Raw genomic sequence first — 21,771 nt, forward strand, 5'->3', positions numbered from 1 at the left:
TCTTCAGCGGCACTAAACGACCAATAAGCGCGCTCCAAATACACCAGTCATTTTATACTAAATTTAAGCAGGTTTATTAGTTGGGGATGAATTTTTCATTCTTAAACTTTCAAAACAGAAAGATACTAAGGGAGTTTTAATTTTCAAAAAAGCGTAATTACGTTTACTCAAATTGATTGATAGAAGACCGTTTTAACTTCATTTAAAAGTAACGGTAGGCGGCGTATAGAAGTAAAATAATCAGTGATATTTAAGAGAGAACACGAAACGTTTTTAATTAGTTTTCGAGCATTGGGAGAACTTAGACATGCTTTAACTGATTGTTATAACTAATGTTAGAAAATACAAAATGGTTGCGAAAAAAGACACGAAAATGACGGTGGAAATCGTGAGAGTACATAGAAGTCAAACATGTTGGAACAACAAAATGTCAGTTCCAAATGGCAGGAAAACATGTCTGTGATGACTGGTTCACTGTGACTTAGACATATCTCTATGCTGAAATTTCGTTTTGTTTGTTTGTTTTTGTACTTAATCTTTTATTTTCCAGAAGTAACTAACACATAACTTCTTCTTACGATATCAATTCGCTATCAGAAATCCAGCTTAAAAGTGATAAGAATAATTAACAATTACTCCACGAGCGCGCGTTGGATATGAGATGATAGATAGCCAACGGTTGGCTATAATCATCTCATATCCAACAAGTGCGAGTGGAGTAATTGTTTTATTAAAAAAAAAAAACGCCCCCAAGATATTACACAAATCTTCTTGACTTTATTTCGTAAGAAGAAACTGGATATTACAATGTACAGATATTAGATTATGGTATATTGGCTCATATACCATAATGGCTAAGCCAATAAAAAGTCTTGAATTGCATTTTCTCATTATCCAGTTTTTAATAATAAAAAATAATCAGCTAGAGGTCATATTTATGATAAAACTCCAAACTCTCCAAATCAGTCTAAAAGGAAATATATGGCATCTGGAGGGGAGAAATACTAATGAGGCACCTAAATCAATTTCAGGTATTTGTCAAACAGCTGCAGTTGTCAGAGCTCGCTATCACTCGTGTCCACTCCCTTCGATTTAAATTTCGCGACCCGCTGTCGGAACAAGGTAGAGACCATGGGGACGAGGACGTGGAACAGTTGCTTTCGACTTTGACAGAAAAACGTGAAGTAGCGGTAATTGGCCCAGGAAGAGGCCCCGCTGGGAAGAGTTATTCACAGAATAAGTTGTTCACCAAACAAGAGGTTTGTGTCGCGGCAGATTAGCTAGACTAAGGCAACATGTCTACAATTAAAACTTGAACGTTTTAATCTACTTATTGATAATGTTTGCAGATGAATATAACTGCTTTTTTGTTTTTCATAGAACGCGAGAACAGACTTTGCTGTGGACGAATAGATCTCTTCAAATGTCTTGGTAAGCTCATGCAATAAAACCAGAATAGTATTTTTGCTTGATGTGATCACGTTTTAGAGAACCAACATCAACCACGAGAATTAATTTTTTCAACCACAACCTAATTAGAATGATTTCCCGCTTAAAACGCGGGTCGCAAACTTTTAGTTAGCGCAGCTTTACATCTACTAGCCCGCGTGAAGCCCCCTTTCGCAACTCTACCTTCTAGCGTCATTATACAACCTCCTAAGTTCTTTTAGATGCTATAAAAAAATTGGGCTATATCAGTAGCTACATGCAGTCTTAGACTGCCTATTTTTCTATCTTAATAAAGTAATTTATTATACACCGAATGCAAATATGGCGTCCAATTTGAATTGCCATTGTTCTGGACTCCCTAGCCTAGTCTTCACGTGGAAATACAAAAGGATTATTACATGCGTGAGAGGCTAATTAGTTTAGAACGATACCTGCCTTCTATGAGAACTCAACCTTTTTTCTGAATTTGTTTCTGTCTTGATTCATGTTCGAGCTTGCCGCTGAAATATTTAACAGTTTTTAGAGCAATGACTCTTTCCGAGTGAGAAAAAAATAGGTCTTTTTTATTGGGAGACAAATTAAAGCAAAAGCAAAAATAGTTGAACGGTTATTTAAAGTGATTTGTATCTTAGTCTCGATTAACTTAAGCGAAACTTTGGTGCTTCAGATAACACAATCAACAAAATATAAAGCAGTTACGACTCTTTGAGTTTCTTAGTAGGTTGGTTTCTTTGATCTTTGCAGAGAGAATTTATTCCTGGCGGGTAATTGTCTCACAACGGTTAAACAATGAAAATCATAACTAGTGATGAACTGAGTTTTATTTACATTCAAAGGATTACAGTTTATTTCTGACATAAAAACCTTTAACCCTAAAGTCAGGCACAGAAATGGTCAGATATGATTTCGGAACGTTCCTGATGTCTTCAAAACTTTTATCAGGTCATATCTCTATGTGACTAGAAACTTATCGACCGACCAAGGGTTCATATGTACTTTATGTATTGAGAACAAATAGGGTCGAGTTTTTTTCAGAGGCCTTGTCAAATGGCGACCTCCCTAGATGATACAACAACACTTTTGTAAAAAGAATTAACCATGCGGCAAAGTTTTCTCTATACAATATGTTAAACAGTTCTTCAAGTTATGGTGTGTTAGATACATGGTAAAGATAGAGGAGATTTTAGCGACCACAGAACTTTCAATCCACGTTTACCGTCAGCTAGGAAATGTGGCGTTTATCGTGTACACTCTTATCAGTGTGTCACTGATGACATAAAATCTAGTTCAGACCTTTTTACTGAAGATAGAAAACTACCATCTTCAGTTGTTATGGCTGCATGACCGTTCTGCAAAGTAGAATATATAGTTGATCCTTCACAGCCTAACATCAGTGTGTGTATTCTCCATACTGTTCTATTTACATTTCCTATGACATTTCCATATGATCAGTTCCTTACTTCTCATGAGCTTAATGTTTGATTCAGCAGTAATACTTGCTGGAGAATTTAGATGATAGTCACCCTCAGATGTTAAAGGGTGTGGCGCTCCGTTAGTTTTAAAATCTGTCAGGCTTTCTTGGTTTTGAAGACTAAGAGGACAACTACTTTGATTACTTCCGCTCATTTAAAATCAGTTTCTTTGTTCATTTCAATCCCAGTGATAGGTGTAACAGATTCGGTGTAAAGTCGATCGAAACCGTTATTGATTTACTCGGGGATCAATCGTGTGACGTCAGAGTGCTCAGACTGCTGTACAGTTTGTAAGTCTACTGTCTGAATGAAAACAGAAGAGTGGCGAATGTTCCTTTCCGAAAGTACAAATCTTAAAGAACGCCGTCTCGCATGTGAAGCTAAACGTGGATATTAGAGCTTTTTATCTGTCAGTCTGTAGCAGGCTCTCGTTTCTCAGATAACCGCAGACGGCCGTTTGTGGTTAACTCGCCCTTTCGCTCGTCTTTGCTGAATGGAGACTGGAGCCGACTTCTTATGTCTCCATCCACCTCCAACCTCCCCTGAGACTTATTATTAATATATACTTTTTTAGGTTTCTTTGACAACAGGATAATGATCTCCTGAGATCTTAGCCGCACCTCTAACAGGCTAAAATCTATTAGTTCAGTCGAGCTAAAGGATTAAATGATTAAATACGATAAACAAGAAGTGGAACCTTGGGTGAAACATTCTTGATATTTGAGTTCGATGATTACATTTTAATTTCAAATTTCGATCTCCGGTTATTCCCGTACAGATATCGATTCATTTCTATAGGTCCAACTTGACTGATAAAATTAAGCTTGAAAAATGGCAAAATAAAAATGATAGAGTAAAAGAAAAAGGGATCCTGCGAAAAATCCACAGTGATTAGCCGAGTAGCCACTTAAAAAAACAGCAAGAACAACAACAAAAACTGCCAAAACCGAAATTTTGGTATCTGAGCTAACTCACTTTCCTATACTGATTAAACAATGCAAATTTGCGACCAAAAGAGGGGTGAGATGAGATCTCAGAAACAGAGCTAGTTCTGTTGACCAGGCCTTGTGTGAGGAGGCAGTAACTTTATTAACTCTACTGTTACTGTACATACTTCATACTTACTTAGACTGCATACTTTTGCAGTGTTTAGTTTATTATTTCGTAAAAAACTTCAGTGTCAGATGGAGTAAATTGAGGTGCTCCTGTGAAAAATTGGCAGTTTCCAGTCGAATAGCCCGAGGGGTTAGAGTACGTTAGGCCGCAGCGCGTATAAGATTGTTGGTTGTTCCCAGCGTCATTTGATACGTAGATGTCGTGCCCACCCAAAGTGGGTCCGTAGGAGGAACATCTGTACATGGCGGATTGCCGGTTTCGGTATTGTGTCAGCTTCACAGGATTGTATCCGTTGGCGTTGTAAAGAGAGAAAACAAAAGCTTTGCTGGCTGAAGAATAAGCACAGGAACCTAAAATGAAAACAGTTAAGGACTGGTCACTATTTGTCACCTGAGGGAGGGGAGGGGAGGGGAGGGAGGGAAGGGTGGGGGCGAAGGATTTTTGGGAATGAAGATCACATCGTTTTCAAGATAAAAAAGGGGGATCAGTCCTCATTAACAGGCACTAAGGGGGGGGGGGGGGTGGACCGGACCATGGATGAAAAAAAGAAGAAAATATCTGAAGCGGTGAGATCAATTTATCACCTTTTTGACATTTCGTATTTTTGGCTTTGTATTGTTAATGGTGCCGTTTTTCCGTTTTTCTTTGGATTATCTATGAGGACTATAAAATAAGGACCAACTTTATGATTGGGAATTTTTTCGCCGGTGGCTGTGTTCAGTAAAAACGTTTGAAACTATGCGAATATGAAAAAAGAAAAATTCATGGTGATGAATTCAAGATGAATTTAACTTGCCGAACTAGAACCAAGCACCTTAATTTGTTAAAAAAAAAAGAAATTATATAAAACACAAGAGCATATTTTTACTTTTCAAATAGAGAACTTGAAATATTGTCCAGTGTTTTTCAAAGACAACACATAATCCAGTAGAGCATTGATTAAACATTCTTTGTTTCAGCTGTGCAATAAGAATAGTTTACAAAACGAAACATGTAGAAATACCTCGAAATGGGAATGTCACAATAAAATAAAATCAAAATGAATAATCAAAAATCAAATCAAATCCGAAACAAAACTTTTAGGTTAAAATGCGTTCCAAACGCGTTTTAAGCCATTTAAAAGTTTGTCTACTTCGAGATCTCACGTTTTACTGCCTACAATGATATTTTTTGTCCCTAAGATGTACTCATTGCTACAAGAAAAGTCCTTTGTTATCTTTTCTACATGTGAGGGATGTTTGCTTGTTTGTTACTCACTGCTTGACCAGGACACGTCAGTATATCCACCAAAAATATAGCTGTTCACTTTGATGATCGTCACTGTGGGTCCCCTCCCATCGCAGTTACTGTGGAATGTCGATGCTGCCCAGCCGTCAGTCTTTGCGTGCCAACACCTTACAAACCTGCTACGCTCTTTACTGATAAGGACCGGGTCCAAATACGAAAACAGCACGTTCAAGTACTTGTTGTAATCAAGGCTTCGAAGTATGTCGGACAAACCGAGGCCTGAGGATGGAGACGAAAGGTAAAACTAACAGTTGGCGAAATAAATTCATCAATCCTTACAGCTTTGATTGATGGTGTCACCTTTGAATCTGAAGCGGATAATATCACCCCTCGTTTGACCTGCTAGATGATCTAAAATTACTGACTAAAATTAGGCAAGTTAAAAAATTTATAGCCTGTCTACCAGGCGGTATTTTAGGCGCAAGAGAATGTAGAATTTGTTTGTTAGCTCAACCGTTCTTTCAAGTGGCCCCACCGGCTTTATTTTCACACAATACCTACAACCCCCCGCGGAAACTCAGGCTGGTCTTCTCAGACTTATCACGCAACACGTTGTGTGACGAACTTAAATGACTGCTGCGAAAGAGACTTTACAAGCTTACGAATTTCTTTGAAATGACAAAAAAATAAATAAAGAAATAAATAAATAGAAGAAAACAATACGGCATCCGTACTCCAACAACACATCTTTTTGAAAATATTTCTGCAATCCACGAATTGATTTTGCCACAGGTATTACCTTTCATTTATCCTTGAAAAGTTGTCTTTTTTACTTGATTATAATCGTAACGGTAGTCAATTTGCCATTTCAACTTTGTTGATATATTCAAATTATTTTGTTACCCCCACCGACGCAGCCCTAAACAGTTTCTTTAGAAACTATCAGCCTTTATTCATTTTTACTTGATTACCTGTTTCATAGAATACTTCTATGTTCGTCGGAGAAAAATAAGACTCCTCTGTAATAAAACCACAGTCTCCAGTTGAGTACCCGGAGGGTGCCTTGTACGTGCAACCGCATCTAGTGTAAGAGTTTCGGTTGTTTCCAGCGTCGTTGGATATGTGGATGTCGTGACCACAACCAACACCAAAGGTGGGTCCGTACGTATTACATCTGTACATTGCATTTTGCTGGTTTCGGTATTGTGTCAACTTCACAGGATTGTATCCTTTGACGTTATAGAGAGAGAAGAGGAATGCTTTACTGGCGGAAGAATAACCTGCACAAGAACCAGCTGTAAGAGAAGAACAATGTAGTCGTACATTAAGAAGTTGAAAAAAAAAAAAAACTAAACCCCCCTGAGGGGATGGAGGTTAATTTTCTATCATGGGCTAGACAGGGAGTTATTTTTTTCGGGCTAGAGATTTGTGAAAGAAGGGAGAGATCTTGCAAATTAGGGCATAGAAACGGGCACGAATAACAACTGAGGAAGATTTGAGGGATTAGTCCGAAGAAAAGCGAGTAAAACTTTTTGAGACTTGAGAAACACGCCTTTTAGTCTCAGTGTTGCTGCTTATCACTAGATGTTTTCGGATGTAATATTGTCCTGCAGGTGTACAAAGTGGCAAAATTTTCCATTGATCATATGTGTGAAAAATCTTGAAGAACCAAACACGCTTAAAACTCATAGTAGAGGAGCATCGTTCAAAATTTCAGTGAGCAACCCCGCTCCACCTTCTCAAATCCCCAATAGAACCATGGTTGATCCGATAGAATTGTCTTGTCCCTTCATAACAAACTTGATATACCTACCTCCTCCCCAGGACACGTCACTATATCCACCAAAGATATAATTGTTTACTTTGATGATTGTCACTGTGGGTCCCCTCCCATCGCAGTTGCTGTGGAATGTCGATGCCGCCCAGCCGTCGGTCTTGGCGTGCCAACACCTCACAAAGTCAGTACGGGATGCACTGGGAAGAACTGGGTCTAAAAACGAAATCAGCCTTCCCAAGTACATGTTGGGGTCCAGGCTTCCAAGAATATCAGATATACCAAGGCCACCTGTGTTGCGAACAAAACTCGAATGTGAACTATAATTACAGACGTCATAGAATCAAGAAAGATGTTATTTCCTCTTTCACGACTGTCGAAGTTTTCTACGAAGAATCGGGCATAGATCTTCTTATTCACAGTGTGAGGAGCTCACCATGTGATCCCATTTAAACTCAGTATTTCCCCGTAAGTTTATTCTGTAAATACAGCGAGAAAATCCAATTCCTAATTTTGTGTAAAATGGAGAAACGAAAAGAAAAAAAGTGTTTAATTTAGCCGGATTCGACCCGACTCATTTACTCAAATTTAATGGCAAAACATGCATCTAGATCAATTTCTACCCAGACTTAGTTGATATACACTGATACCCCGGAAATGGGATACAATTCGTTTGCCAGTGTTGCCACAATAATCTAAATAGTATTTCGCTGCTGTATATGGTTCAGCGCATGCGCTAGGCCTTTATAGATTATGCTAGTAAAAGTAGCATATTATGCTAGTAGCATTGCTTCTTTTTGGCGAAATTATGCTTAAAATTATGCTCTCTTTTCCAAACTATGCCCCTTTTTTAAAATTATGCTCTTGAAAAAATTGCAAATAAGTCCAAAAAATACATTTTTTAATTAGAAGCCGTTGGTGTACAAGAAAGAAACGTAACAAATCGACAATGAAATTCAAATAAACATGTGGTTCATGTTAACATGCACACCAACATGACCAACGATGTGACTTCCGGTTCCGGTGCACCCCAGACCCGGGCTCAGACCGTTTCAGACGCCGCTCAGTGATTCACAGTGAACTACAAATGCTACTACTTGAACTAAAACTTGAAATACCGAATAACGTCACCAAGTGCTTGGGAGTTTAGATGAACAATGATCAAATTGTAGCATCAAAAATCCGATAATTATCAAAATATGCGAATTATGCTAACATTGCTACTTGGCAGAAATAATGCTAATTTGCTCAAATTATGCCAAAAATTATGCTAGCATAATTTATAAAGGCCTAGCATGCGCTCGTAGAATCTCTAAACATTGCCACGGATTCGAATGTACGTATTTAGTCATCGTATATTTACGACTGGCGTTTAAGTGTCTCTGTACAATAATATACCTATTTCAAAGAAAACCTCAATGTCAGATGGAGTAAAATGATATGCTCCTGTAAAAAATCCACAGTTTGAGCCCGAATAGCCCGAGGGGTTAGAGTACGTCTCGCCGCATTCAGTGTAAGATCGTTGATTGTTCCCTGCGTCATTTGATACGTAGATGTCATGTCCCACACCAAAAGTGGGTCCGTAGGAGGAATGTTTGTACATGGCGTATTCCTGGTTCCGGTATTGTGTCAGCTTCACCGGATTGTATCCTTTGACGTTATTAAATGAGAATAAAAAGGCTTTGGTGGCGTAAGACCAACCACAGCAACCTAAAATGATGATTAAGATGGAGATAAAGTGAAAGACAATAACACTCTAAACGAATTGGTTGCAAGTGAGGTGTGTTGTGTGCAGTGCATGAGTGCGGTTGTCAATATTTTTCTAATATTAATGAAGTTGGAGCCTCTTGCGGTAACTGCACTGCTCAGTAATATCCCTCATTGTGTATGATATTTTAGGGAAACTTTCAAGCTGAATGCACATTGTTTCATGCATGATGTTTGAATTTTTTAAGGAATTTTCGTATACTAATTTTATCAATTGTGTATTGTAAGCCTCGTGTCCATATTGCGACTGTTTGATCCATTTGGTCCTCAAAACCAACCAAAAGCCCTAAAAATTATTGTCGACACGTTACAACACATGCTATGTGCCTGCAGAGCTGATTGGAAAACTCTCAAAGCATTTCGACTACAAATGCCGTTAGCCTTGCAAACAAAACAAATTGAGTACTTTATATGCACAATGCCGTTCTATGATTGGTCGAGAAAGCTCACGGTATCGTATTTAACAAATGAGAGAAAAATCTTAAACCAGTCGTCACTTGGTATATCGTCTTTTTCTCGCGCCTCGGGCATCTTTTGTTCTTGTCCTTTGTTTTGACTGTTACGCCAATTAACTTGATTTTGGTTTTGCGATGCAGTTAAGATAGAGAATATAAAAGCATAAAACTTGCTTTCTGCTTGGTCACCAGGACACCTCAGTGTCCTGTTGGAAGAATTCCAAGAAACAGGCTTCAGGAGACATTCTTTCTGTTACAGACACTAAGCTTGATCCATTCTTACAATGATATTTCCTTGCCTTTCTAAGTCCTTAAAACTCTGCACCGAAAAAGAAAAAAACTTAATGGCTAAGATGTACTTACTGCTCCATGATACATCAGTGTATCCACCGAAGATGGAGTTATTAGCTTTGATGATTGTCACTGTGGGTCCCCTCCCATCGCAGTTGTTGTGGAATGTCGATGCCGCCCAACCGTTTGTCTGAGCGCGCCAACATCTTACGAATTCAGTGCGATATGCATTAGGCACGACAGGATCCAAATAAGAGAGCAGTTGATTCAAGTACTTTTTGTGATCGAGACTACCGAGAATAGCGGAGGCATCCAGATCTCCTGAGTAAGACAGAACAGAGTAACGTTTTTATTAAAAGATCATTCGCGCCAGAAACCCAACTCTCAAGAAGATATAGGACGTTATTCAGCTTCTGTGGGGGACTCCCGTGAAAGAGTTGGGAACGTTCTCCTTCTCTGTCTCTATGTCTCTGATTTTGTGTCAAGGAACGTTCCGACCGGAGTAGAGCTACAGCAAATGCGAGGTGACTTCTAACTTTAAGAGTTTGTGGGTCTTGTATTACCTATTTCAAAGAAAACTTCAGCGTCAGATGGAGTAAAATGACGTGTTCCCGTGTGTTCCCAGGGGGCTGGAGAACGTATAGCCGCATTAATGGCAAGACGTGCAAAAAACACGCAATTTCTTCCCTGATTTACTTGATGTACACAGATACTCTGTGTGAGCGCAGATGCTCTGTGTAAGTGCAAGCGAATCGGCTAGAAGATGCCAACTATTATATTCTTAGATCACTGCTAGGTTATCTCAAGTCTATCCTTTATGATGAATTGCTGCGAATCTTAAATATGGAAGCGTTAGACCAGAGAAGGAAACAACAATCCCTTATTCTGTTATATAAATATTTGCATAACGACGGTCCCAAATACATCAGAGATTTTTTTAGTTTAAGGGAAACTATGTACAACCTGAGAGGAACCGGCATTAATTTGTGCGCACCTAAATTTAATTTAAATTTTATGAAAAAATCCTCCACTTATATGTGTGCGCAGCTGTGGAATGGATTACCTACAAGTGTAAAACTGGCCAATAATATCAACCTTTTTAAGAAGCTATTGAGAACATTGAAACTTTAGCTGCTTCTCAATTTTATTCTTGTATTTAAGTGACTCTCAATTTCATTGTACAAACTTAATTTTTAATTTTAATTTTAATTTTAAATTATTTAAGCTACTGCTTCACCATTTTATACCTGTATTTAAGCGACTTTGAATTTTACTGTACAAACTTAAATTTTAATATTAATTGATAGTTATTTTAATTTCTAATCAATTAGGTTTTGACAGTATATATTAGGTTTTTTAGATTCTTAATCTTAGAGGCACGTACGTATTTTGAACGAGCTCTATGAGCGCCTTGACGCTACGTGGGTAAATAAAGTATTGATTGATTGATTGATTGATTGATACTCCGGAACTGAAATACAATTCGATCCCCAATGCTACCACAACAGCCTGAATAGTATTTCGCTGCTGTAGATGGTTTAGCGCATGCGCTCTTAGAATCGCTGAACGTCGCCACAGATTAGAGTTTAGGTATTTAGTCATCGTATATTAGTGGCAGGTTTTAAGTGTTTTTAGTTAATAATAAATTACCTATTTCGAAGAAAACTTCAATGTCAGACGGAGTAAAACGATATGCTCCTGTGAAAAATCTACAGTTCCAGCCCGAATAGCCCGGGGGGTTGGAGAACGTGTAGCCGCATCGTGTGTAAGAGTATTGATTGTTTACAGCGTCATCATGAATAAAGATGTCGTGTCCCCGACCAAAAGTGGGACCGTTAGAGGAACATGTGTACATTGCGTATTGCTGGTATTGGCGGAGTTGTGTCAGCTTTACAGGATTGTATCCTTTGACGTTGTAAAGAGAGAAAACAAAAGCTTTTCTGGCTGAAAAATAACCACAGGAACCTAAAAATGAAAAGAGTTAGGGGCCGGTCAATATTTGTCACGTAGGGGAAGGGGGGGAGGGGGAGGGGAGGGGGGTGAAGGATTTTAAGGGAGGATCACATGGTTTTCAAGAGAACAGAGGGGGGATCGGAGAAAACTACAATGTCAGATTGAGTGAAATAATGTGCTCCTGTGAAAATCCGTAATTTCCAGTCGAATAGCCCGAGGGGTTGGAGTACGTGTGACGGCAATTTGGTTACAGTCAAGCTAAGTGAAGCATACCCCTCAACCCTCAAGATTACATTAATGAATTGATCATTTGGATATTGAACCCGCCAGTCGTTTCAAGAATGCAATAATGAATTGATTATTTGAATATCGAACCCGCTAGCCGTTTCACGAATGCAATAATGGATTGATTATTTGAATATTGAAGCCGATAGCCGTATCCGTTTTGAAAAGGCGCGGATCATTGTTCAGTCAGAAGTCCATTTCTAATTATACCAATAAGATTGTTCTATTCGACGAGGAATCCTGAAAATAAACAAACTGCTCTGTAAAAACACTGCGAAAACAGTCGATTGCAAATATTTACGAAATAAAATAGTCTTGCGATGGCTTCGCCTGTAAACTATTTTCTTCGACCATGAATGCACACAAGAATTTCTACAAGTTCGTCAAGATGTAAATAGGCGAAAAAAGCTGTCGATAACATTCCATTTACAACATTTAATTTACAAGAAGTTCTACACAACACTCGAACTCACCTTTGCCGCCATGTCTGACGCCATGAAATGGTCCCATTTCATCATCACGTGTTCGCATAATCTAATCAGAAATGGACCTCTGATTTGAACAATGATTCGCGCCTTTTCAAAACGGACACGGCTATCGGGTTCAATATCCAAATAATCAATCCATTATTGCATTCGTCAAACGGCTAGCGGGTTCAATAATCAAATAATCAATTCATTATTTCATTCTTGAAACGACTGGCGGGTTCAATATCCAAATCATCAATTCATTAATGTAATCTTGAGGGGTACGCTTCACTTAGTTTGACTGTAAGAGTGTTGATTGCTGTCAGCGTCATCGCATATTCGTATGTCATGTTTAGTACCAAAGGAGGGTCCCTGTAAGGAACATCTGTACATGGCGTGTTGCTGGTTTTGTCAGCTTCACAGGATTGTATCCTTTGCCGTTGTTAAGTGAGAATAAATGACATTTATTACCAAAGGGAATAAATTAATTTATGCAGCCTGCGCCGCGTTTGACATTATCCCGGATGGGTTACATCCGGGACTTACAATGGCAAATACTTAGATATCCGAACATGTGATTTCGGGCCTCTTTTAGTTAAGCTTCGGTGCAGGGCAAACATTTTCCCACCCTATAACCCGCCCATTGTTTTCGAGCATTCTCATAGGTGTGTCGAGTTCTCATTCGATGGGTGTTTGCCCTCACCTTTGCTGGGATTAGGTTTCTATTTCCGGTTTTTACTGTAACTTGATTTGGTATTAAACGGCCACTCAACTGAGTGGCCAAATTACGGCAAATAAATGTTGTCCGTTTAATTCTCCCAGCGAACCGATCTCACCCCTAGCTCTGCACAGTGTACAACACTTGGTTATGGGCAAGCGAGCAAGAGGCATAAATATATGTTATTAGACGTTTTGTTGTGTAATATTGCTGAGTAATTTTACGAGTTGTGCCGTATTTTGACGAGCCCTAAGGGCTACAGGCTCGAAATACAAATAACGATTGTTTCTATTTTCTTCGATAAATGAAATAATTTCCGGGTCGTATAGCTGTTTTTCTTCGTTCGATTCATGTAATAAACTTGGATCTATATTTGCCAGCCATTCTGACTCTTCGTCGTCGGAAATATGATTCAAATTGTCCGCCATTTTTTTTTTCGTAACTACAATCCAATTCTTCGCCTGCGCGATGCGAGAGAACCTGTTAAACCGGTACTCTAGAGTACAAATACCGAGTGATATATGTACTCGTTTATGACGTTATTTGTACTCTTCGAAGTGTAGTTGGATAATAAAAAGGCTTTGGTGGTGCATGACCAAACACAGGAATCTGAAAGGATGATTTGAATGGAAATGAAAAGATATACCCAAAAGTTAGACAAGGGTAAGATCAGGGACCATCCCCGAAATGCTGTTTTTTTTGTCTTCCCTTTTAACATTTAAGATCGATTTATGGATGAATTTATAATTTGAAATTCAGACGATGAGAATATTTTTAAGACGAAACAAAATGAACTGGTTTTTGAGATTCGACTTGCATCACTATTCCTTAGATTTCTTCCAAAGTTATTTTCTTGCCTTTCTAAATCCTTAAAACGCTGCACCGAAAAAACCTTTATGGCCAAGATGTACTTACTGCTCCATGATACGTCAGTGTATCCACCAAAGATGGAGTTATTAGCTTTGATGATTGTCACTGTGGGTCCCCTCCCATCGCAGTTGCTGTGGAATGTCGATGCGGCCCAGCCGTCTGTCTTAGCGTGCCAACACCTCACAAACCTGCTCCGCTTTGAACTAAGGAGGACTGGCTCTAGATAAGAAAGCAGCTTTTCTGAGTAGTTTTTGTAGTCGAGGCTGGAAAGAATAACGGAACCATTCAGGCCACCTGTATAAATAAACAAAAAAAAGAGAGAAAAAGTAAGCTTTTCCTTACTTTAAAGTTTTCGCGTCATCTTGTATTCGCCATCTTGGTGATCGAAAAGCCTGGTTTTCACCAGCGACGTAAGCACAAACGCAAGTATAACACCTCTAATCACACCTTGAAAACGGCCTCGACGCAAGCATAAACACAAGCGAAAGCACCAGCGCATGGATCAAAAATGTTTTCTATTGTCTTGTGCTTATGTTGTGCTTGCACACGCTTATTCCAAGTGAAAAAAAAAATATAATAATAATAATAATAACTTAATATTTATATTGCGCAAATTAACATGTGAATACGATCAAATGCGCATCACAACACTTTTCGGGGGACTTTGGCCGGACTGCATCAGCAGTTTACAAACAATTGAAGGAAACTTATTTGAAGATGCCCCCTCCCCCCAAATCCCAGTAAACAGGCCAGACCGCATCACAGTAATCTCGTGAGTGGGTTTTTTAACGTCCCCTGCCTAACCAAATTAGCTAATTAGTAGATGCAGGAGACGGGACCTACGGTTTATTCGTCCTTATCCGAGACGACTAGAAAGGCCCCACACCAAAAGTGGGTCCGTAAGAGGAACATCTGTACATGGCGTTTTTTAATGGCAGAACATGCAAAAACTAGAAGACTAGAATGTCTATCCATTTCTTGATATTATAGAAAGGTAGTGCATTCTCCTCAGTTATTTTAAGACCTTGAGTGTTGGTCCGGCCGGGGCTCGAACCATCGACCTCGACCTCCCGCACAACAGTTCAGCGCTCTAACCAATTGAGCTAACCGGGTGAAAATGCGTGGGGAAAATCCCGTGGGGAAAATGCCGCACAAGCACAAGGAAATCTACCACAATTTCCTATGTCTGGATAACTATAGCACTCGCTCAAGTTTTCCCCACGTCTGAGCCTTTGAACGAAATGGGGCGGCGGAAGTCGTCGCTGTAGTCTTTGATATAAATTTTTCCATGTTTGTTCGCAACTATCGAGTCTTGTATAACAAGGAGTGTAAAGATTTCAAAGAAAAAAACAAAAAAGCATAATCTTTGGACTCAAGTTGGTAAGGAAGAATCATCTGGCTTCTCCTTTCTTTAAAAAGATCCATTAACCTAAAGCGTTTCATTCTCCTCCTCCTCTGTAACCGCTTTCGTTTTCTTCGTCGCAATAGTAGAAGAAACAAAAAACTTGACGCTTTAAAGTGTCTGCCGCCATATTGGCCGAGTCGAGATCAACGGAGCCTTGTAACTAGTGAGCTTATCGTCAAGTGTTAGTCTTGCTTGGCCAATGTAAATGACACCTTGAAATTCACAGCAGATTTGCTATTTTCATCGACAGCGAGCAAAACGTCCTTTATAGAGAAGACCATACTCCAAAAATATTTTCACGAAGTTCAAGAACGAGGAAAGATACCGCAAGAAGAATTTCAAGAAGTCTTAAATAAGCTGACAACCGACCCAGAGGGCATACTTGCTTCTCCAAAAACTTACCTCAAGAGCTAGAGCTAGCTGGAGATATGTTTGACACAATCAAAAATGAGAATAGTTTTACAAGGCTGAGTTAACCGGAAAATTGTTTAAGCGTCTTCATCTCTGCCCTCTCCTTTGGTTGCGAGGAAAAAGCCTTTTTAATACAAGCATTGCTCGTAACATGCAGGCAATGGTAATCAGTTTAAACGACAAAAAAACTAAATAGCCAAGCTCGAACGAGTACTCTGCCGATAACTTGGACGGGGAGACTATCCAAGAGTTAGGGGAAATCCGAGAGTCAGTGGAAGATGATGTCCAAAAGCCTGCAGATGGAGGCGTCCAAGAGGCTGCCAAAGAAGGAGCATTGGGGGAAGAGGCAGTCACGCTAAACTAAACACTTGTTCTTGTTAACACATAAGAAAATTTTGATTGTTTCATAATGTTATATCGTGTCTGAACAAGAAACAAAGCTAAAAAAATCGATCCTTCCGCTTTGCTAATTTTTTTCTCTGTTTTTTTCACGGTCGTCCCCCCCTTAGTGCCTGTCAATCAGGGCTGATTCCTCCATCTAATCTGTTGAAAATCATGTGATTCCCACGAATATCTCCCACCACCCCTCACCCCTCCCCCCCCCTCCCCCAGGCGAGAAATAATGACCGAAATAGAGTTAAGGACACTGCTTGGTTCGCTCGTGTCTAAATATTAGTTTTAAACTCACGAAAATAGCAGCTTGTTCCGTTTCCTTGGTACCAGGGATTGCACGTACATCGATAAGAACCAATGGTATTGTTGCAATGGGCGTTGGCGTCGCAGTCATGTGACTCCTTGGTACAATCGTCGACATCTGAAAGAACGGATGAGAATATAATGGCCAGAACTAAAATTACTGTTATTGGTGAAAACATCTCGCTGTACACTGAATTGAACCTGACATGGTGTGGGGGACTATTCTAATCGGTCATTAAAGCAATTTTAAATCGAATCTTCAGATTAAGCCTGGAATTGCTCAGATTTTGCTTTGTTTTGAAATGGATTTCTTCAGGCAATAGTGAAAGTCATTGTTCGATCAAACTTACCGATACATTTTTTTCCATTTCCATTAAAACCCGCTTTACACGAACAACTGTGAGAACCGATGGTGTTCACGCACTCGGCGTTGACGTCACAGACGGGAATTGTTGAATTGCATTCGTCCACGTCTGAAAACGAGAAAGATTGGGGTCAGTTTAAAAGAAAAACAGGGTATCCTCTAAATCATGAGTCTTTTGATAGATTTGTCGCAGCAATTGCTTGCTTCATGACTTCCAGCGGAAGCCAAAAGTTAATTTTCAGTTTACGATCCCTTCAGGAAGTCAGATTTCTCCTTCCCCATTCATTTTGTCACCCTAAGGTTACAATTATTCGGTGTTATCTAAATGTGTAAAAAAAATAAAAGAAAAAAATTCGAATTCTATTTGAACTATTCTCAAATCGATCAATGTACGGGAATGGTTAAGAAAGATGATCTTGTTATGTTTTTCCTTTTTGGCTTCGTTGTTTCATGTCCCCAAACGAATATGCTTAATTCTTTGTTTTTGGGGGTTCGAGTCTACCCATAACATCTCTGTCAACTTATTCATTGATGGTGGTTGAAGAGTTCTCGTCGAAGTTATAGCTTTATTTTCGAACAACGATGTAGAAGAGATTCTACAATAGAAATTACAAGCTATAATTACTAGAACAACAAGTATTGCTGTAATTAACAGTAACGTACTTACAAATCAAGTTATGGTAGGCTTATTCTCCCACTAGTAAAGCAGATAAAATAATAAACATTAACTTTAGGAAGCATGGCTGTTCGATCACAGCTTTTCCCTCGTCTCCAGTACTCGGTCAGCGGTATACCGGTCAGCGGTCTACGTAGGGTCGCTAACTCCTCAGTGGTGAACCGCCTTTTACTTGGACAAAGATATGATTTGTTAAAAAATGAATTTACCTTCGGTTTTCATGTCACAAGGGGCCAGAACTGTCTTATCCGGCACAATCGAGTAAAACCAGTATTTGCCGCTGACCGCTTGTCCTCCTTCGCTCATTTTGATTTCCTGGCAAGTCTCTGCAGGCAGCTCAGGAATAGAACCGAGAGGGACTGGAAGGAAAAAGAATTCATTAATATGGTACTTCAAGCAAGTAAAACTTTGTGTCTGTCGTAGGAGCGAGGACACTGATTGGAGGATGACTTGACTTGGGGTAAGAAGACAATTAAGATGTGACATAATTCCTTAATTTTGTGTTGAATAATTGTGCTCTGAAAATGTCCTTAAGGGGAAAGAGAATAAAATTGACAAACTTCTTTTGTAATCTCGCTTGAAGTAAAATCTCTCAGGGTTCGGAACATAATCCTCTGGTCTGGCCTCTTTGGTGCGGTCGCTCAGCTCACAAATGTCTTGCGTAAAGACGTAGTTAAAACTTTGACATCTAACGTCAGCATAGCATTCTCGCAAGCACACATCTGACAAAGCAGCTCCCGTGATCCTCTTGAAGACGTGACGCTGTAGCATCATACCAAATTTGGAAACTTCCGGCTGGCCCGTAGCCTTCCATTGCTGAGCAGCTGTACAGTACAGCAGCAGGCTCATGATCAGCAGCCCTGCTGCGTACAAAACCCTTTTGGCCATTTCTTCTCGACGTAAGTTTTAAAAAGGAAAAAGGTTCCCTAAAAATAAAACGTCCAAATATCATGTAAGCTAAATGTTGCCCTGAACTTCTTTTTATCTGTTGTCTGTTTTTTTTTTTTTGGTAAGGTCACAATCAACATGCTTGTTTAAATGATTGGAAATTTCGCTTTATTTTCATTAATGTTTTGTAAAGAATTGCAGGCAGAGAAAAGTCAAGAATATTTGCAAATTTAATATTGTCCCTCAGATTCAAGGAAAATGTTTGTTTGTTTTATGTCAAAACGTATTTTGTCAAGCGTTTTTTTCCATAACCTGACTTGCGTTCTAGTCAGGAAATGCAATATCAAATGAATATACGAGGTTGCCTATTTACCGAGTTAATTTTTCGGGTTGAGGTTTCAAGTTAGATTTTCGAGTTGGATTTTCGAATAATATGCTAGTTGCATGGAAATAGGTATATTTAATTGTCAAGTGAAGTTCTTTTTTATCACGCAATTATCAGGCCTTAGTCGTGTTTCGTGTTTAAAATCGCACTGAACAAGGCACTACAATTGAAAAAACTCCGAAAAATTTGTTAAATTTTTACGAGCCACAAATTATTTGTGGTCCGAACATAATTTTACTGAGTCACATCCATTCGCTTTGTCTTGTTTAAGAATTGTTTATATTTAATTAATTATTCAGAACTCGCTATCCTTGTCAGTCTTCCATCTGATATTGAAAACCTTCTTCTGGCAAAAATTCATTTTATTTCTAATACTTACTCAATTATAGCCCATTAGTTTTTCAAACTCAGTGCAAGTTGCAAAGTGAGGACATAAAAATATTGTTTTTCGAACACATCGATTAATAATTTTCAAATGATCCTCACGTGCAAGTTTTGATGATCACATTTACAAAAGTGATTAAAAGGAAATAGTTGAAATACTGAGTGAAAAAACTTAATACAAACTGCCAGAAATGAGGAGATTTCTTGCAAACCTCAACTTAGAGAATTTGATATAGCGCATGAAAAAATTTCCAGCTCTTCGAGTGGGACAGTAGAACATTTTGTCGAAAATGATACTTGTAGAAAGTTATGAAAATTCTTTATTACCTCATGCGTTCCGGGTGAAGTAAGGTAAATTTATTTTTCAGTTGATGCGAAAAACAGACAAACATTTTTTTTTAAAAAGCATGAATGATTGAAATGGAGTTTTCTAAATCATACAAAACAACTGGAAAAGTCTTTGCAACTGGTTCGCTGGCTTTGGAAATCTTGTCAAGAAAGGGATTTAATACTGATGGTAATATCTAACAAATTCTTTTAAAAAAATTGATTAAGAGGAAATCTTTGGTATAGATTTTTAAATTTGTCTGCGTCTTTGAGCCTGGCTGTTTCTTTTACGCTAATGATAACAGATCTTCCTTACTCAACGACCAAGCTCAAAATTCACCTCTCCTGCAAGCGAGCACGACAGAATTTCTCCTTACAATATCAATAAAATATCAAGCATATAAGTAAAGAGAATAAAGAGAAATATCAATGAGGATAATTACCTGTCAGCGATCCAATACAAACTAACCCTAAACTTAACATCATAACAACTGTATGGCAAAGAGTGAGAAGAATTACTAATAAGCAGGCAAGTTGCGCAGGACGATTGTGAAATACGCATCTATCATTATCCAACTGCACTAACTGAAGTAGAGTACAAATAACGTATGAATCAAGTACAAGTATCCTACGATACGGCACAACTCGTAAAAATACTCAGCGATATTGCGCACCAAAACGTCTAGTAAGATATAAATACACGTAATACCTCACTCACAAGTTATAGCTCTGAAGTTCAGTTGTAAGGGCGTTCGACTACGGCTGCAAAAACACTGACGCATTTTCGTTCGAAAACTTGTACTTTTTGATGAGTTTTTTACCACTATCCGCCTTAAAACGCACGACAGCATTCGCAAAAAAAAGCGTTTTTATGTAGGTCCTTTTTAATTGAAGCTAGTCTCGACGATGACAACTGAGGATTTTGAAAACAGAGACGAAAAATGTGTCAAACACTGTCGCCTCCACCAGCCTTTTAGGGTTTTGAGTGTTTAATTGTGGATGATACGTTTATAAATGTAAACACCGAGATGTAGACAATTAAGAGGAATGTAAATACCTTAATGTACTTGGGTGGAAATAGTGTGGTTTATTTTCCCAATTGAGTGCGGACATTTTTCAAACTGCATTATTGAAAACAAACTGAGTGAAATGACAAAAAAGTGTGATCGGAGCTGGTAGGGGACTGTGTTAAATGTCTCAGGCTGGAATCTTAGCAAAAAGTCAGAATATGTTTAACACTTGACTCAGATTTCTAACACGACCGAGCTTAAAGTTTACCACCTGTTTTATCCTATCTTCATACAAAATGATCTATACGAACATTGGAGTGAATTAAAGAGCGCTTGTCGAGTGTAAACTTGGCAAAAGACAGAAGCTAATCAGTTTCTGAAAAATTTGTTTACGATGCTGCATCGTCGAGCAACGGGAAACAATCAGTTTCTCATCAACACTGAGTTCATACATGTAAAGGAAGATAAACCGCTGCAGCAAACTTTGAAAAGTTGAAGTTTCGACTGAAGTCGCTTCATGGGCCCGAGCGATACAATGCGTTGTACATCTATTAACGAGTTCTTTTCGGAATTCGCTGGGATTTGAGTCCTTGCGGTAGATTTTTAGCCCTTGTGAAACAAGTTTTATATCTTACTCCGCGCTTTAACTTTCTCGCGAAAACTGGCAAGATTTGGCGAAGGCGGGAGGCAGAGATGCAAGTGAAAAACAATAAAACCGTTCCATTTGTAGAAACTCTTCTGAGTAAGCAAATATGTACATACTATCTAATTTGACTCTCTCGTCAAAATAATTACGCCTCGATCTTGTTGCTAGAAAAGTTTCCTCACATTTTCTGACATTGTTTCTGGATTTCATCGAGACACAGACAGTTTTCATTTTTCCATTTTTTTTCTTTATGAGAATATGCCTTCGCGTTGCCTCGCCCTTTGGAGGTAGCACCATCTCCAGCTGAAAATCTGTAGAACTAAGCCCCCAAAAATTGTTCCTTACCTCTTTCTCCGAAAATGTTTCTTAGCTGGCGATTCGTGTTGGGAAACAAGTGTAGCTCTTGCAAATAACGCCAACGGAAGGGTTGTCAGATCTTATTAACAGGTGGGAGGGAAATATATTCCTAATAATTTACCTGCTCAATGGGGAATTACGCAGGACAATAATTGCTACTCAAAATTAATCACCTTTTGAAATTTTCAAACAGACAAAAAACCTCAAGTTAACATTTCTGCAGCCTTTTATGACTCTGGAAAAGGTTCTGAGTGACTCGTATGACACCTTCCTATAAGGAAACAGGTCATAGATGTATGACTCTGGAAATTACTCCTATTTAGTATGTTATATAGTACGTGCCTCGCGCAAAATTATAATATATACATTTGAAAAAGG

At 38.8% G+C, this 21,771-nt stretch overlaps 1 protein-coding gene across 2 annotated transcripts; it reads right to left on the reverse strand.

Annotated features, from left to right (window-relative positions):
* Positions 1-7,003: 7,003 nt before the first annotated feature.
* Positions 7,004-21,462, reverse strand: LOC148717022 (uncharacterized). 2 transcript variants are annotated; one of them, XM_088744449.1, is made up of 9 exons: positions 17,957-18,293; positions 17,606-17,755; positions 16,707-16,829; positions 16,349-16,474; positions 13,890-14,138; positions 11,202-11,516; positions 9,624-9,872; positions 8,437-8,748; positions 7,004-7,329 (listed from the first exon to the last, which is right to left on the reverse strand). In XM_088744449.1, exons 1-9 carry the CDS (start codon positions 18,282-18,284, stop codon positions 7,004-7,006), a joined length of 2,178 nt encoding a protein of 725 aa, XP_088600575.1. In that variant the 5' UTR covers positions 18,285-18,293. The 2 variants fall into 2 exon arrangements, with proteins under 2 accessions (XP_088600575.1, XP_088600574.1); XM_088744448.1 differs by lacking the exon at positions 7,004-7,329 and adding an exon at positions 21,382-21,462 and having other exon boundaries at positions 8,374-8,748; positions 17,957-18,322.
* Positions 21,463-21,771: the final 309 nt, after the last annotated feature.

The sequence above is a fragment of the Stylophora pistillata genome, chromosome 14 (assembly GCF_964205215.1).
Source record: "Stylophora pistillata chromosome 14, jaStyPist1.2, whole genome shotgun sequence".
NCBI lineage: Eukaryota > Metazoa > Cnidaria > Anthozoa > Scleractinia > Pocilloporidae > Stylophora > Stylophora pistillata.

What these genes read in the sequence shown, in the direction of transcription:
- LOC148717022 (XM_088744449.1), bottom strand. Translation starts at nt 18,284, where the DNA reads ATGGCCAAAAGGGTTTTGTACGCAGCAGGGCTGCTGATCATGAGCCTG. An exon ending in CAAGCGAGATTACAAAAGAA is followed by an intron (nt 17,756 to 17,956) that starts GTTTGTCAATTT and finishes TTTTCCTTCCAG; the next exon opens with TCCCTCTCGGTTCTATTCCT. An exon ending in CGGAACAAGCTGCTATTTTC is followed by an intron (nt 14,139 to 16,348) that starts GTGAGTTTAAAA and finishes TTATTTATACAG; the next exon opens with GTGGCCTGAATGGTTCCGTT.